Below are 18,075 nucleotides of genomic sequence, written 5' to 3' on the forward strand. Positions count from 1 at the left end.
TGATACGTGCATCCTTCAGGAGCACTAGACTAATATGTGCATCCTTGGGAGCACTAGACTGATATGTGCATCCTTCGGGAGCAGTAGACTGATATGTGCGTTCTACGGAACCACTAGATTGTTATGTAGGGTACCCCTGAGTAGGAAGTTAACTGTTGTTCCCTAACGGGCCCAGTAGTGGGTCCCTTGCTGGGTATGTTTATACTCACCCCTTTCTCTTCTTAAACTTTTCAGGTAAGGGCACAGCGAGGGGCAGACCGACGAGAGGCAGGAAGGATGCGTGAAGGTCATCTGGACGCGTCTGGTTTTCTTTATTGCTTCCGCTGATGTATTTTGTTAGAATATTTGGTTTGTGATTTTTGAACTGATGACCTGAGTTTTTATTTGAAACTTTTGTGACTGTGATTTAAAATAGGGCCCGAAACTGTTTTTTGTAATATTTCTAACGTTTTAAGAAATCGTAACCGGTCCGTTATAAATTTTGTGTTGTGTGGTCGAGTCTTAGTACTGAGTAGTGACCTCAGCTTAGTCCGGAAAGTTGGGTCGTTACATATATATTAGTTGTTTTTACCAAATGGGTAATGTTGTAAATTCACATGCTTTTTTTTAAATATTGAATCGTATTCTTTACTGTTTAATATATATATATATATATATATATATATATATATATATATATATATAAACGATAGTTAATTAAGTAAAAAAATGTAAGTGATCGCATTGTTAAACGATGGAAAAAACATATAATGTTAAACGATGATGTTGTACAATTTACGCGATCGTGGAGTATATTATTTAAGCGACTATGTCTTTATACGATTAAATGATGGTATCGTTGAATATAAACGATCATGGTAATAAATGTAATTGATCCATTTATACGTTTTACAAGATAGTGTGGGATATAAAGAGTGAAATGAAATACAAATTTCTCAAGTATAAAATAAAGAAATTTTCGAAAATTAAATAAATCATCTCTAAAATATTGAAAACTTTGTAGGTCGAAGAATGAAGTAGTATCAATATATTCTTGAGTTGACATTTTTCTTTCGTTTCTCTTGCTGATTTCTTCTTGTGTTGAGACTTCTGTCTTTTTTTGCTGACTAACATTATTTTCCTTTTGCATTTCTTTAATTTCTCTCTTGTTTCCTTTTGTTTCAACTTCTTATGGTTCTTGACTGCCATCAATATCAATTTCTTCTTCAGTTTCAGTTTCGTTATTATCAACCTCATCTTCTTCAATCAACTTTTGTTTTCCTTTTGTTGTATCTTTTGCATTTTCTTCCCCTTGCTTTTCTATTTTTTTCTTCAACGATTACAATATTTCCCAATTGAATCTGGCTTCGTTTTGTTTTATATTCCTAGCTCCTATTTTCGATTTCTTCTTTTTTTTCTCCATCTTTAAATTCAATTATCTGAATGTAAAAAGAGAATGTGCTGTCAAAATGATTGTGCAAGAAAATATAGACAGCCATGCAATATAAAGATCGTTTAAATATATATGTACGATCATGAAACCAGTTGAGTAGCAAAGAATTAAAAAATATATAAATTAAATAATTACAAACTAAACGAACAGTCGTGTGAAATACATAAACGATCATTTAGTTATTTTAAATGATCGTTTAGTTATATTAAACGATCGATTAATATATTTAAACGATCATGAAACCAGTTGTATATTAAACAAATTAAAACCTGTGTCAATACATGTGTTTTTGGTGTTCCTAAATGAATAAACCAGTTGTTCTTTTCGTTTTCTTCATCTATCTGTAAGCACATAAAGTAAGAATGTTCAGAAACATCATGAACAAAACATATCCAGATAGATAAATTATATCTATCGATACGAGTTATATTTATTGTTTGAAAAAGAATTAAACCTGCAGCAATATTTGTGTTTGAGTGTTTCAAAATCTGTAGTTGCCATTGTTTCCAAACTACTTTGTGTTTCCAAAACGACAGTTTTCTGTAAAGAAAAAGAAACAACATAATCGTGTTTTATTTGGAAATTGAGGAACATTAAACAAAACAAATGAATACATAATGAATAAGGCACTAACCGTAGGGCAATGTGTTGTTGCATACTTCACCATTGTATCAACTTGTTCATCATCATCAAGAAGATCAAGGCTACAAGTAGGTGGTCTATTTTTCTCCACGACTTTTGTATATGCAATTTCTTTCTCATTTTGTTGTTGTTGAAGTTTGGCTTATGGTGGTGGAACATTCAAGCTTGTCATAACCATTGTCGACATGCTTTTTATTTCTTTTATTCCTTGTCCTAATAATATTTGTTATGTTTCTATTTTTCTTGATTTTTTCTGATTTCTTTTATTTCATTTAAAATTTTATTTGTTTCATTGTTTTTTTCCATTTCTTTCTCTCTTTTATCCTGTTGCTTTGCTTTTTCTTTTCTTTCCTGCTTCTCAATATTTTTAAAATATCTCAAAATTGTTTGAGACTCTTCTTCTGATGAGTCTAGAGATGTCATAGAGAACTACAAATAAAATGATATTAGATTATTAGTAAAAAAGTAGTAAAGGTATTGATAAACAGTGATAGACTTATATCATTATCTATTCAAAATAGACATGGATAGAAAATCTTTCATTGTTTATCTAGATATATATATATAAAGCATGCTCTAAGTTTACTTACATTCTCAGATTCAAAAATGTCGATCTTCAGAGTCCTCCAGTCACTTGTTTCCAAACATTCCCATGTTACAATTGGCGGCCCTTCTGTTTCAAGCTTTCTTCCAAATCCTACATCTAAATTGGAAAGTCTTGGTATTTTCTCAAAAGCCCAATAGACTAAAGCAAGGGGAAACCCTTGAAGGTATACAACATCCTTGTCACAGTAGGATGTTCTTTTCAAGAACTGATATGTTAGGATGTATGATAACCTTCCCCATAGATAGCCTTTGAAGATTTCTTTATTATCCAATATGTCTAGATGTAGGAGATTTATGTGGTTGTGTTGCTGCTTGGGAATTAAAACGTTTCTAAGATATAGAGGTTAACTAGTTTTTCTTTCAATGAGTCTTCCACGTTGCACAACGTTTTGAAAGTTCTTTCTATATCTCTTCTGTTATAAAATCATCATGACAAAAAAAACACATTTTTCAGACTATTTTCTTTTTTTCTTTCTCCTAGATTTAACTCAGGAAATTTGTGACCTTTTAGTCCAATCACAAAACAAAAGTCTTTCAGCCTAAATTCTGCTATATGTCCATTGAAGTTGAAAGCAAGGACATTAGTTTTTTTTGTATGGCATTGTTTTCTTAATAGAAAAATCAGGAATTGTGTTAGTATTTTGGCCATTTTAATGTTAAGGAACTGGCCAAAAAGATTGTTTGTCAAAACTCGAGAAAGAATTCTTTTGTCTATTTTTGACTTGATCTGATTCAATGTTTCTAAACTATAGTATATATTAATTCTAAGGTTTTTTTGTTCATCTTTCATATAATGTCATTTGGATAGTGTTTCACCTGTTGAATGACATAATAAATTGTATGTTTTAAACAACAAGGGTAAGTTTAAACAAATTTACAAATGCAGAGCGCTATAAAGAAAAAGATACACAAATATACAATGCTATACAGACAGATATTCACATTCTAGTTTGTTGCCTTTATTCCTTTTTCTTTCTTTATTTTTCTTTCTTCTGTCTTTACTTTACACCTTATTGTTTTGCTACACGATGCTTGTTGATTCTTGCTCACCATTTATTTGTAAAAAAGAAGACTAATATAAATTATATTTAATGAAATATATACAATCAGTATAGAAACAGACGTATCTATATGTGGGATATATCGTGATAGATATAGATTGATCGAAATGAATATAGATTAAGATCTCTTTGTATGCGATATAGATCGTGCTAGATATATGTCGATGATGGAGATAGATCGAAATGAATATAGACTCAGACCTTTTGTATGCAACATAGATCGTGGTAGATATATGTAGATGATGAAGATAGATCGAAATGAACATATATTCAAATTTTTTTGTATGCAAGTTAGATCGTCGATCGCGATAGTTCTGTTGAAGTAGTTACTAGGATATAAACGATTGATGAGGAAGACGATAAACGAAAAAGTCTAAGCAAGTTCCTTCACCTTTTTATAGCCCTTTCATTTTGATGGCATTTTTGTAATTTACGAGTTATTGAAGTTTCTGTAAATGTTTGTTTACACTTTTATAAACGATTGTTGAAATTTCTCTACATGATCGTGTATACTTAAACTTTTTCGTCATCATTTACTGTTATTACCTTATCGTTTATATATATGATTATCGTTTATATAATGTACAGAATCGTGTATGATTATCGTTTATATTTCCAAAAGTGATCAGACACTCATATGAGATAATCGTTAAAATAATTTACACGATCATTAAAGATAATCATTAAAGTATTTTGTTATCGTTTAGCGTTTATTGTTGATCGTTTATGTATTTGGTAACTTACAAGATTGTGTATTAATTGCATATTATTCTACACGATGTCGTCTAATAATCATTTATTAACATTAGTCGGGCGCACACGCGGATGATTAATCCCACGTTTATTGGGGTAACTTTTGTATTTCGTATTGTAGGCCTATGAGTCTTTTTCGTTTCTAAACTTGTTGTAGATAATTTGCAGTTTTGTTATATTACTAAAAAGTTCCTAGAAGGAAGCTAAAGCTGAAATTAATAAATAATTAAAAAGACCTTTAGAAAAAATTTAGGGCAGACGAACGATGGAAGCCGCGAATCATTATCAGCCAAGTTATAAAAGAGAAAGGAGGAAGTGGGCCAACACTTCCCAGGTTCGACACACTTGTCTTCCTCTTTCTCTCTCATTTCATTTTTTTTTTCTCTCTTCTTTTGGTTTGATTTCCTGTTTGTTAGAAATGGGTAAAAAAAAAAAAAAGTAATATTCTGCATTAACCCATCAAATTATTTAATTGTTTTAGAATTTAATTAGTGCCGTAAATTTTAAATTTTATCCATACGGAAGAAATTGCTGGTGTTCTCCAAGAATGGGAGTTGAAAAACTACAATATGTCTCTTTCAAGTTTGGTAGAGCAATATAGTTGGGGGATAGGAGTTTTTGTAAGAGAGGGAGAAATTCAAGATTAACTTAATAGAAAATGATGCTGTTGAATTAGAGGTGACTACTAGAAAAAATTTTAGAGACCACAAAATTCTGGAAGAGAAACTTACAAAATTTTAGGTAATTAGTTTTTAGGTTTCTAAATGTTTACACTTTTAATCTTAAATTTTGAAATTAATATCTTTTGGTTTTTTAATTTCAAAATATGATATTTTTAGTCTTGTCTTAATATTATATTTTTAATCTTAAAATTTTATTTTCATTTGTCCAACATTTTAAAACTTTGAAACCTAATATACCCACTTAAGTTCACTTTAACCTTAGACAGTAACTTTCAATTAATTAATTTAAAAAATAGAATTTTCTAAAAATATAATATAAAATTTAATGATTCTGCTATTTGTCGTAAATAACTTCAATTTTTTTGTTATATTTAAAAATCTCTTCAAATAATCATGAAGTAAATTCTAAAATTAACTTTACCTTTGACATCACCGATATAAACTCAACTCAATCGATAAATGTTTGTACTGTAGACAAAAGATCACAGGTTCATATCCCCTAAATTAATAAACGTTAGACACCAATAACAATAGAAATCAAACTTAAAACTCAATTTAGTATAACATTTTACGACTTAACCAAATAAAAATTAGATGCAAAATCTAGATACACTAAAATGTCTCCAAATCTATCATTTTAAAAAGCTTGAGATTAATGGCCTATTTGTAATGAGTTTTTAAATGTAAAAATAAAATAACAACTCTTTTAAGCCACTGCATGAATCTGGGTCCCTCACAACCCTACCATTAGATAGGGAATGAAGGTTCCAAAATGAGCTCTGAGAACACAAGATAGTAAGCAAGATCTTGCCATGGGATTGTTCAGTGCAGTGCAAGTTAAGAGCTAATGTTACTTTATTATTTTAAGCATAATACAAAAGATTCAACGTAAGAAGAGATTCACTCACTTCTACTACCTATTCAACTACAGATATCGTATCAAATGTACAGAAAAGATATACATTATACAAACAATACAGATCAGCTACTGGATGTGATTGTTGAAGCCCAACATTGTAACTCTCTACATAACATCTTAAAGCTGCTTCAAATCTGCCCTTGTTTTCCCAACCTGAGAAAGAAATGGCATAAATACGAAGATGAAGCCACTTGCAACACCCTTGAAAAAATAAGGTGTAACACTTCAATTTTTACAACTGGAATTCAATGCTTTATTACATACCAAAATTTTGGGGCAAGGAAATGTCAGTTGACTTGTAAATAAATGTAGATACAACTAGATACGATCAGGCAGGAGGCAGCAAACGGCGGCAAGTTGGGCATTCCATCTTTATATCCATCCATCTTTGTAAGCAACCAGAATGGAAGAAATGATCACATGGAGTAATCTATATGACATGACGCACCAAGTTAAAAATTGATCATGATATCGTGGGTACTGAGAGACTAATAGGTTACCAAAAACCATGAAGACAAATTGTGCAGGCATACCATGCAATCGTTGGGGCGTGAAACGTCTATGGTTGTCATGCAAATGACACAATCTGTAGCATGATTCCCATTTTGATCTATCCTCCGGTAGTAGCTGTATTTCTCAGGTAGAACCTGTGACAAATTATGCAAAATCAATGATGAAAAATCATCCTTTGTCATATAATAGCCATAGCAGAGAGTGGCATCTTGGATTAAAGCCAGGGGAAGAGGGGGGAGAGGTACAGCGAGATGCACATATTTATGTAGTAATTGCAGAGCAAGATAATATTCCTTAGTCCTAACCTGACGGGGGATGAACCACCGGGATCCAAAATAGTGCTGAAGAAGAAGAATGGCCACTTGGAGAAAAGTAAAAACGCCCAAACAAATGCACCAAGTTTTATCTGGCTGAATACGCATGAAATTGTGGGGACAGCCGAAGACATATAATGGAATTGCAAGCCGAGTTATTGTTATTCCTAAGATGTAATATATATGCAAAGGTTTTCTAGAGTCACGAATAACGTTGGTGACTATTTGAGGTATCCAAAAGGAGTACATGAGGAGAAGGATCGGTCTTAGGAAACGATGCAACTCGTACATAAGGAAAATGCCTCCCAAGAGAATTCCATCTGCAGAAAGTCATGAAAGATTGATTAAAATTTGAACAGAACTAGCAATTAGGCAAGCTTGCATATGAGAAGAGATAAATGGTGGTCATAATTTGATACCTAAATGGCACTAGTCACAACTTGCAATGATATGCACTCTTCGTACAAAGGAATAAATTAATGAAATTTCCAGTCAAAATCGTGCTGATTAAAGAAATTTCAGTCGAGATATGATACTCACAGAAACGGCTATATAGAACTGAAAGTTCACGTCTCATGGTTTCCCAACCTTCTCCATTGTTCATAGGCCTACTGGCTTTCCATATTGCAAGAAGATATCTCATCTCAAAAATTGAGAACACAACGAACTTGAAAAATGCAGCAGTTGCAAAAGCATTAAATAAGGATTCTGAAGAAAAGACAGAAGCATGGTTAAATTAAAAATATTTACTGGAAAAGATCAACGATAATTGATATATAATTTTAAAATACACATAAGTAAAGGAGCCAAATAAACAATAAATTGTCCAGAACACAATGGACTGCCACACAAAAAGAATGACGATCTCTACACTTAAAGAATTCAAATCCATCTAATATAGACAAATTAGAAATATCCAAAATGTAATGTAGCAGCTTCAACCTTTATGTGACTGATAGCGGCTGCAAACTTTAACTAAATGCCAATACAAACTAAAAAGAGGCTACAAGACTTCATTACTTTTCTGAGTAAGGTGGACGAACACATTACTGATAAATATCTTCAGACATAGCCAAAGCCCATACAATTTTATAATGCTCTACAGAAATTTATATGGCCAAAATTACAGAGAATACCGAATATTAGAACTCTACTAGTATGATTAGTTGATGGAGTTTTCATACTGTATTCTTACAATAGGGGCTTGATAGCTCTCGAAAAGAGCTGCTTTTATGTCCTTAACTCATTTTGCTTGTTAAGTATAATGTGATTAAATGCCTACTTTTGTAGAATTATCGAGCATATCATGCATTTCAGGGAGTTTTGTGCCGTTGGGGGTTAATTTGGAGCTATTGGGAGTGAGGTCAAGCACTGGAACTTAAAGAGGAGCAAAATAACCAAAATGCCCCTGGACCGAGCGCAATGGGGCTGGGGCATACCATGCACTGGCCCAGCAGTCGGCACTCAAAGGTAGTTGCGTGCAAAGGCGGGAGCACTGCAACTCTACCCCAGAGTGACGGATGAAGAAAATGAGCACACATACTCAAGCGCCGCAGCGCTCAGCGCTTTGCTGCAGCACTATAGCTAAAGAGCAGCAGCTCTCTCCACATCGCAGCTGCACTCTGGCCGATTTTATAAATATTCTTTTCCTCTTTTAGGGTTTTACGATGTGGGGAAGCATGAAGGTCGGAGTGAAACTCAAATTTCGTCTTTTTCCTCTATCCTTCTTGCATTTCTAAGTTAGATTTGCATTCTATTTTGGGTTGTAAACAAGGATTGGAAGCTCTCCTCTTCCTCTTGTCCATGAGATATTGAAGTAATGTTGTATTTGGTTTTTGGGAGCAACACCTTGTAATTCTATTGAGATCTTTGTTAGACGAATGTATATTGATTCATGTTTTCCTTTGAATCTATTTCAACTTCTAAATACACATTTGTTTTGTTGGTTATCTCTCATGAGCATGTGTTGCTCTTGCTAATCGACTGAAGGTTTTCTCACGTAGCCATATTCAATCAATTAGCATTTAGCTAGCCATGTGCTGTGTAGCTCAGCTAGAATGCATGTCTTAACTAAGTTTAAGGATAGCTTGATTAGTTAAGTGACGGCTCGCCATCAGCTGATCACACAATGGAATCCTAAAGATTAATGTGTAAGTCAAGAGTTTTATATGATCGCTTTAGAACCCAATAGGACTTAAGATGTTTAGTTCAATGTTCTAGTTGTCGCCTTTGTGGAGGCTAGCTGGGTCCCAATAGGACTTAAGATGTTTAGTTCAGTGTGCTAGTCGTCGGCCTTTGTGGAGGCTAGCTAGGTCGTGTCAAGCAAGTCTATGTGCATACAATAAATCAATTGCATGACTAATTAATAGAAATTGATTACTGAAATTGCATAGAAATCTTGCTCACGAAAACTAAATCACTCTTATTCTTAGCTACATTTACCCATTGCAATTTATTTCTCGTCTTCACATTTCTTTATCCATCAGAAATCCCCTCCATTTACCTAGCAATAACTAGAGAATTAGCTTTAATGAAACTAAACGCACTTCTCTAAAGATCAACACGGACTTGCCACCATTGCTACACCATCAAAGTAGTAGTTGCAAGATTCGGTATTGTAAATTTCTTTTGATTGTTGGAGTGAGGTTTACAACATCCCATCTTCTGGTCAAACGAGGGCTCCAGGTTATGGTGGCTTTAAACTCCTACCAATTTGGATTGTCTTTGAAGGGAAGTTGTGGAAACTTGAGAGGCCAATCAGAAACAACGATGATATCATCTCCAAGGCTAATTTATTTTTTTAGGACTCAAGGACAGATGTAAAAGCAATAGAACTAATCATATTCAAGTATGCTCCTGCCTCAAAGATAGTTTATAAAGGATGCCCGTATATAATGATTTCAATTTTTGCACTTAACATTTTGAGAGTTTCTATTCTACCCCCAAAGTTTTAAGTTTAAAACAATCTTATGGTAGCGAACTCTCTTAAAATGCCAAATGATCGATGCTTTCAATGTATCAACCACAAGAATGGATGATCACCTCCTTTATATCATATCAATATGTCTAAAAGTCTCCTGAGACTCCCTAAAATCATTTTTTAAAAATGCTAATAGCTATCAAATGGAGCAACGTCTTATCTCTTGAATATCTTCTTAATTACCTAAACTGGAGAAGGCCCTCTAGCACATATTGTCTTGGCAGAAAATTTATTGGTTATCGCTATAGCAATATCCTGATCACTTGCAAAACCATTTTTCGCCCTTGTATGTGTGCTAATAACATTGGATAACCCTTCAATCATTCTTACAAATCCCTCTTGGTAACTCTCCAGTTTAAAGTCTTATCAGTCCACAAAACATAATCATCACAGCATAATTTCCTAGAGAATCAGTTTCCCTTCAATATCCTATTGGTGCTTCTAAACCTTTCACAGAGCCACGTAAGGGATATAATGAAGATTGAGACACCGTCTCCCCCCCTCCACTTCCTGACAATCACCACACTGAAGCTCTTCTTCTCAATCATACCGAGTACTAAGCTTTTAACCCTCTCACCGTTAAAAGAAAACTACACTCCAAAACATGGTCTATACAATAAATTCTAGATGATAGAAAATAACTTCACATATAATACGAACACGTTTGGGAAGTAATGTAAGGGAAGCTGGAAATCACAGTTTAATTTAAACTTACCAACTAATATTCCTGCTGTCAAATGCAGAAGGCATAGATAAGCGTCCATAATAGCCTGCTGCCCAATCATCAGTATTGAAACTTTGGCAGCACCCTGCGAGATACAATTTAAAGTTATAGATAAATTGAGTTACCCAGCAACTATAGCTTAAAAGAAAGTGACATAGGTAGAGCATCAATATCTGACACATAACCGATATCAAAATCCAGGGATCACCCCAAAATAAATGTAATAGTCCTTACAGATTGAGTGTTGCTATGTTCCATTTGCCGAATTAAGAGAAGTACTTGAAGGAAGGAGATCTAATGAAATTTTGTTAAGTAAACCAACAACGTTTTCAAATATATATTAGGAAATTTCTCTTCCCCCCCCCCCCCCCAAAAAAAAAAAAAAAAAAAAAAAAACTCAATACATAAATGTAAGAAAAAGCCCAACACACATAAAAAGGATACAAAAGTGACCATCAAGGTATAATTCACTGCCTTGTTGTAGTAGATTTCAATGTTCACAGAAGTGGCATTTAATACTAAGGGTGAAAAGCAATCTCCATCATCATCTACTGCCGGAGACTCCATTAATCCTTCAATATGGTAATGGTCATGTTCTCCATTTACTGCAACGTATATAAGTCACAAGAAGAAATGCCAATTTATAAGAGAAGTTGAATCAAAGATCAAGAACAAAAGAATCTACAACTAAACTCCCCGTTATTTCATGCACTTCTTAACCTAGTGAAGATCAATTCAGGTGCTTCCAAGTTCCTCCATAGGCTTTACTTTGATTAAATTCTTAAAATGACTGGGCATCAAGAAAGACAACAATGCCCTTGAGGCTACGTTTCACATTTCACAGAGACATGATTGAATCTCCTTCATTGCACTAGAAATAAGGCCAAGCAGCATTGAATTTTTTATGATTATGTTATGACATAGATCATCGGATGAGAAATGACAAGAAAACTGTTCGTAGCGAAGTTCTAATGAAGATTCTGAAGAAATATACAGGAAAGCATCGCATCTGAACCTGATATTTATGTTCACATGGTCATGTCACAATCCTAATATATTAGGACGTTGAAGTTTTGTCTAAGGCTGTTAAGAAAAACTGAAGCTAGAAGCAAACACATATGCCATTTGGTAATCATTAGGTTTCTTTTGTTTTTAGTTTTTGAAAATTAAACATGCAAACACTCCTTTCATCTATAAACATTTTGCATTATTGTATACTTTTCACATTTCCAAAAACCAAGCAAAATTTTGAAAACTAAAAAAAGTAGCATTTAAAAAACTTGTTTTTGTTTTTAGAATTTGACAAAGAATTCAGCTCCTTTTTTTTAACAAGAAACATGCCTCTTCATTAAGATAATGATACAAGACTAATGTTCAAAGTACAATGAACAAGCATAAAGCCACAGATCAGGAGGTGCACCCAAAATTCAGCTCTTTTATTTAAGAAAGATGCAAACGCTGTCAGAAATTGAAAGAATAAATTGGTTACCAAATAGAACCCTTGTATATTGTTTTTGGTTGGAGTATGTTAAGGCATGAAGAGTCATCAGAGTATTGAAACTTAAAAGAGATGGCCCCACTCAACTATGACTGGCAATTTCAATTATAAAACTGACAACGATACCTTTTGCAAAGCATGGTAGCTGAAAAAAGAAGCAGACATTACTCTTTGCCTAATTAGAATTTAAGGTTCTACTTTATCTTCTACTGCAAAACTAAACCATGATAGCCACTATCATTAGAATGGTTGAAAGAAATAACGCTTAAAGTTTTTGGAATTATAAACAGTAGTTGACTTCCTGATGGGTCTATGTACAAGGAATTAATTGAAGGAATGTACTAGACCACATAGATTCTGCCGGCCTATATGTTTCTTGAAGAATGTAAGAGACTTCTTTCTCCAGATATAGTTGCTTATAAATGTTTCTTCAAGTTTCTAAGCGGTAATAAAATAAGTAATCAAGCAGTTAAGCTTTCGCTTTATGAAAAAGATAAAAAAATTGCTATTTCTCTGATGCAACTCCAGTATCAAAGCAAATCCACTGGCTTTTGGAATGCATAAGAAAGTGCTACAATGTTACCATGGGAAGTTGTGTACTCTGTCGGCACGTTCTTAAATGCTGGGAAAAACAAGTATAGCTACACCCACACACAACATTGCCTTTTGTGAAGAACATGATCTTAAAAGCAACAACTTTCACAGAGAGAAGAGAAAGCCCACTTAAAAGGGAGTTCCCTTTAAAAGAAGGGGCTCCAACTAAGCAAAATCATGCCAATAATGCCAGTAGAATGACATATAAAAAAGCATAAATCATAAGCTGAGACATCAAGTACCATTTTGTGCAGAAGAGAAATGTGATATTTGAGCTGCTATTTCAATATTGCAATGCTTCTCCATTTCATAGATTGGTGCTGCAATAAGAAAGGAAAAAATCAGTACCGACATAACTGAAAGTGGGTTGAAGTCCAAGTGAGAAAATTACAGTGGCTTCTTCTCCACATCTTATCTTGTGGAGATTCTTGGAACACCTGGGAGGAGAAAACTCCAAGCTGTTCAGAAGTTATTTAGAAGCTTCATCAGTAAGGATAATTCACATGATGAAATCAACTGCATTATTTAAAGAATAACAACATTTATCCTCGAAGGAGGAAGCCTTGCCAGATGATAGGGATTGGATAAAATACTGTCAACTTCTTGTTTAAATTCTCCTCCCTTTCCGCTGTAAGTAGAAAATGAAACTAAGCTTATGTTAAAAATTCAAAGGACACAAGTAGACTAGCTTTAATAGTTTAATCGACATAACCAAAAACAACCACTATAATAAAATAACAATGACAGTAAAAGGAGGATGAACTGAGATAAATTGGAAACGGCACATAATATCATAAAGAAGGCACACAGGGAATATGAAGATGGTATTTCTAAACAGAGATGGTGGCAATTTTTTAGTCAAAAGATAAGCAACTGGAAGTTTACCTGTTAGCTACCATCCGAAGCTGTCTAAAAGGCCAAATATACACACCCTCAACCTTAATTTGAACTCCACCAACTTCATGTTCATTACCAATTACATCATGAAAAATAACAACTCCCTGTTATCAGCAAATTAAAAGATATAAAACAATGAAGGTAAAAAAATAAAGATAAAAAGATGTGAAAGAAAATGAAGGTCAAAGAAATAAAGAATTCGACATACATTTATCATCCAAACTCTAAAGGCACAAGCACAAATGTGAGATGTATACCGAAAAAAAAATGTTATGGCAAGCAAATGTCATTTATGATACTAACATTACACAACGGAATGCAAGTGTCTATTTGGTTGTAATGACATTAATTTCAATTTTACACAGTACCTTTGAATAACTGCAAAGTAGATGCCATTAAATTCTTGTAGTAGGCATACAAAAGGAACTCCCTAAAGTATGCTAGCATATTTTAATATAAATATAATAAATTTCAACATGGAAATTCCTCACACTCACAGGAAGTTGCAGAATAAAAGGGTCACTTAGCTCAGATTCAAAATCCCAGATAAGCTTAAGAGAATTTTCTTAGGACCAGGTACTCTAAAGTTTATATTTAGAAAAAAAGTTCCATACCAAAAAAGATCCATCTAGAGTGGAAGATATTTTTACGAAGAAATACAGGAAAACAAGAGTATAAATTCTTATGTTCCAAAGCCATATTTTTTGCCATAACTTACCAATCTTAATGACTACCAAAAAAGAAAAAAAAGTTCCATTTGAGTACATAAATACACAAAAACATCGATCTCTACTGCATCTACACAAGACACAATTGAATTGTCTTGTCTTTTCAAAAAAAAAAAACACTGAATGACCTCACCTGAACATAATGTACACCAGATATTTTGGTAGGTGTACTAATTAATTCAATGATTGAATTCCCATTGGAATTTCTGAAATCTGGAAACCTGGAAGAGTTATTTGTGGAATCTAGAAAACTCCAACTGCCTGCAATTTACATTTCCATGCAAGAAATTAGTTCTTATTGTAGTTACCACTTAGCGTGAAAACAAAGTACCCTTTGACACTCATTCGTTTCCACTTTTTGCAAGTTGAAGGAACTTTTCATAACTACCCTAACAAGGACTTCCCTATCTTGTAAATTTCAATCGGTGAGAGTGTAATATGCACATAGACAGAGATCAAATTAATCCACAGCCACAGAAACAAAGCACTATAGCAGGTCTATCAGGTGTTCAACTTTTAAGACAAGATATGAATAAGGAATTGCAGAATTCTTTAAGCAATACAAGATGTCAAGCTCAAAAGAAGTTCTGCAAAACATATTCCTAATGATTTATACTGACTGGGGACAAGCCAGATCATATTATAAAAGTGTCTTCAAACATTTGCCAAACTTGACAAAATCGTGCAAATGCTAATTGGTCAAAGTTGGGCTCCCTTTTTGGTAAATTTTAATCATTGAAATTGTAAAAATAAGTACAGACATTGACAGAGATCAAATGATTATTCAGCCACAGAACAAATAAAGAAATATAGCAGGTTTTATTGGGTGTTCAACTCATAAGACAAGATATTAAAAAGGAATGGCAGACTTCTTTAAGCAATAAACGATAATCGAGCACAACAAACTTTCTGCAATAAATATTCCTAACAATTTATAGTAACTCAGACAAGCAAAATCATATTACAATTAACACAAGTCTCTTCAAACGTTCATACATGACAAAATCGTGCAAAAGAAATGCTAAGAGGCTGAAGTTAAGACTAGAGAACAAGAATATCATTAGACAATGATGGATAAGTACAAACCTCTATATGTTCCTGTAATATTCCATTCAGAAAATGGACCCAAATCACTCTTATCTTTTCTTACAAACAACCACTGCAAACAAAAAAGATATATCACCATAACATATTAACAAAGATGACCAATAAATCTAATAGTTACAGATTCAGAATTTTATTCAAAAAAGCAAACAAAAAAGATATATCACCATAACATATTAACAAAGATGACCAATAAATCTAATAGTTACAGATTCAGAATTTTATTCAAAAAAGGATGCAGTTATCGGTACCAAATGGTAAAGAATTTTGACTGACATGTCAACTTGGGAAATCGCAGAAATAAAAATGTGAACAACACGTCCACCATTTTATAATTCACACCATTATATATCCATAGGCATATCTGTGACATGAAACCAGGTCTCACGAAATGAAAAAAGTTTAGACTTAATTAAATGGAGGAGCTAAACAAAAAACCAAAAAGAAACAAAATCCTAGCAATAGGAGAGAAAGAAGAGAAACAAATATTCTTCAGAACTTGTGGAATGGCATCAGCTGATTGTAAGCCTGAGACGAAGAACTGATTTTTAGAACATTTTAAGCTAAGCCTGAGGCATCAGCTCATTGTGGAAATACACAATGTGTTTCCACATTGCGTACAAGAAAGTTCAGCACAACAGAAACAAGTAGGGGGTCCCTTGATTTTGACACAACGTTACTACTTTCCTATTGCCACCTCCAAAAATTGTTCAAGCAGTGAATCTCACACACTTTCTAAGCTATGAAATTCAGTAATAGACTTCCGACTGTACATACGGTAATCGCACCAAGTCATTCAAAACTAAAATTCAGAAGACAATCTCTTTCACAACTCAACCTTCTCCAGGTTACTGAGACATTTCGAAGAAAGCAGGTATCATCTAAAACTCACAAAATCAAGTCAAATTGTAACGCATATGGGTACTCAAATCTTTCAACACACGGAACTACAATGAATAGCAACAAACTTAATCAAGAACATCAATTGAAAAAATAATAACGAACATTAATTAACATCAAAGCCCACAAAAAGATTTCAAAAAAATAAAGTCTACAAACCTCATCGCCCCATGATCGAGCCCTCTCCCTCAATGGTCTAAGACCATCCACAGGCTGGGAAACCAAACAATGAATAACCCACAAAGCAATAACAGTTCTGGAAAAAAGTCCAAATCCACTTATCTGGAATTCCGAACACCCAAGACCTTCTCTGCCCACCATATCAGGAAAATAAGGCTAATTATCAACCATAAACCTCAATGATTCCAATCGGCGACAAATACCCAAGAGAAATAAAGCAAAACCCATTCGAGCACAGAGCTTAAAAGACAAATGGATTGCTTCAATTGGAGTCAAAACACAAGAACTACCAAGAAGCACGACACCCACAGTCGGATACAGATGGTGAAAGCTGAACGACTAATTAACCTTGTGAAGCAAGAGCAAAACCGAAGAAAGCCCTCGTTTCAACGGATGTTGCTGATCCAGTTTTACTCATAAACAAATGCCAAATAGTACAATCGAACCCTGTTCTGTAGAAGAAGCCTTGCAATTTGTATAAAGATAAAAAAAAAAAAAAAAAAAAAAAAAAAAAAAAAAAAAAAAAACCATAATTTATTCATCTCATTAGTTTCTTTAAATATATATGGGGACAAAGGAGCTCGCATGCGTGTTTTCGCTTGTTGTTTTGGATCTCTTGATGCAAAGCTGGATGGATAATTAGAGGCCGCTAATGGTTGACTTACCAAATATTATTCTCTTCATCGGTTGCCAAATACTTTTCCTTTCTTAATCTTAGTGTTACAATAATTAAGGAAAGTTCCAATTTTTATATATATAATTCAAAATTGAATTGCAAAGATGTCATACTAGGTTGCTATATTGTGGATTTGATCACCAAATTATTAAATTTATGTCCTTCAATGTCGATGTAAGTCTACATATTTCTACTTCTTTGAAGAAAAAAAATGTCTAAATTTCTACTAAATTGTAACAAAATGGACAAAATATTATTCAAACAAAAAAAAATCATTTGTAAGAAACATAGATTAAACAAAAATTTTAAAACGTGCAAATGACTCTAAATAAAAGGAAATTGTATTGGGTGGCATAATAAAAATCTAATTTAGAAATATTAACACTAACCTTTTCAATTTTGTAAATATAGCAACTTTTAAATTTTGGTTAATATTTTTTATTTTAATTTTTCATTATTCCAAAATTGTCCTTTTTTTAATCTCCACTTTTTTCTACACCTCTTCAGTTTCTTTCTTTGGTCGTTCTCCTTCATTCTTCGTTTTCTTCTCCTCTTCTCCATCGTTCTTCTACACAGTTTCTCTTCTTCGCCTACTTCTCTCCTCGTCTTCTTCTCCACCGTCCTTTTCTGCCCTATTTATTTTGTTCTTTTAGATTTCTCTCTCTTCTTCTTTTTTTTATTGTCTTCTTCTCCTATTCTCTTCATTTTTTCTCCAGAGAAAACAAAAATTATGTATTTCTTTCCCTTTTTTAAAGTCCTAATATTCTTTCTTATACTTATGTACGTATTTTGGTGTCAAAAATTGATAAGGGAGTTTGATCATTATCTTTTCCTTCTTCTTTCTGTGAATCGCTCATATTTATTATTTATT

At 33.3% G+C, this 18,075-nt stretch overlaps 1 protein-coding gene across 3 annotated transcripts; it reads right to left on the reverse strand.

Annotated features, from left to right (window-relative positions):
* Nucleotides 1-6,014: 6,014 nt before the first annotated feature.
* LOC103490504 (transmembrane E3 ubiquitin-protein ligase FLY2-like) lies at nt 6,015-17,039 on the reverse strand. Of its 3 annotated transcripts, none has more exons than XM_008450041.3 (15): nt 16,508-17,039; nt 15,431-15,503; nt 14,478-14,605; nt 13,605-13,720; nt 13,287-13,347; nt 13,111-13,177; nt 12,962-13,039; nt 11,072-11,232; nt 10,862-10,921; nt 10,619-10,712; nt 7,464-7,631; nt 6,915-7,243; nt 6,630-6,743; nt 6,361-6,526; nt 6,015-6,249 (listed from the first exon to the last, which is right to left on the reverse strand). In XM_008450041.3, the coding sequence occupies exons 1-14, from the start codon at nt 16,667-16,669 to the stop codon at nt 6,425-6,427; spliced, it is 1,713 nt and encodes a 570-aa protein (XP_008448263.1). In that variant the 5' UTR covers nt 16,670-17,039; the 3' UTR covers nt 6,015-6,249; nt 6,361-6,424. The 3 variants fall into 3 exon arrangements, with proteins under 3 accessions (XP_008448263.1, XP_008448262.1, XP_050947467.1); XM_008450040.3 differs by having other exon boundaries at nt 13,260-13,347; XM_051091510.1 differs by lacking the exon at nt 6,015-6,249 and having other exon boundaries at nt 6,357-6,526; nt 13,260-13,347.
* Between the last annotated feature and the right edge of the window lie 1,036 nt (nt 17,040-18,075).

This window comes from Cucumis melo, chromosome 11 (genome assembly GCF_025177605.1).
Source record: "Cucumis melo cultivar AY chromosome 11, USDA_Cmelo_AY_1.0, whole genome shotgun sequence".
Lineage (NCBI taxonomy): Eukaryota > Viridiplantae > Streptophyta > Magnoliopsida > Cucurbitales > Cucurbitaceae > Cucumis > Cucumis melo.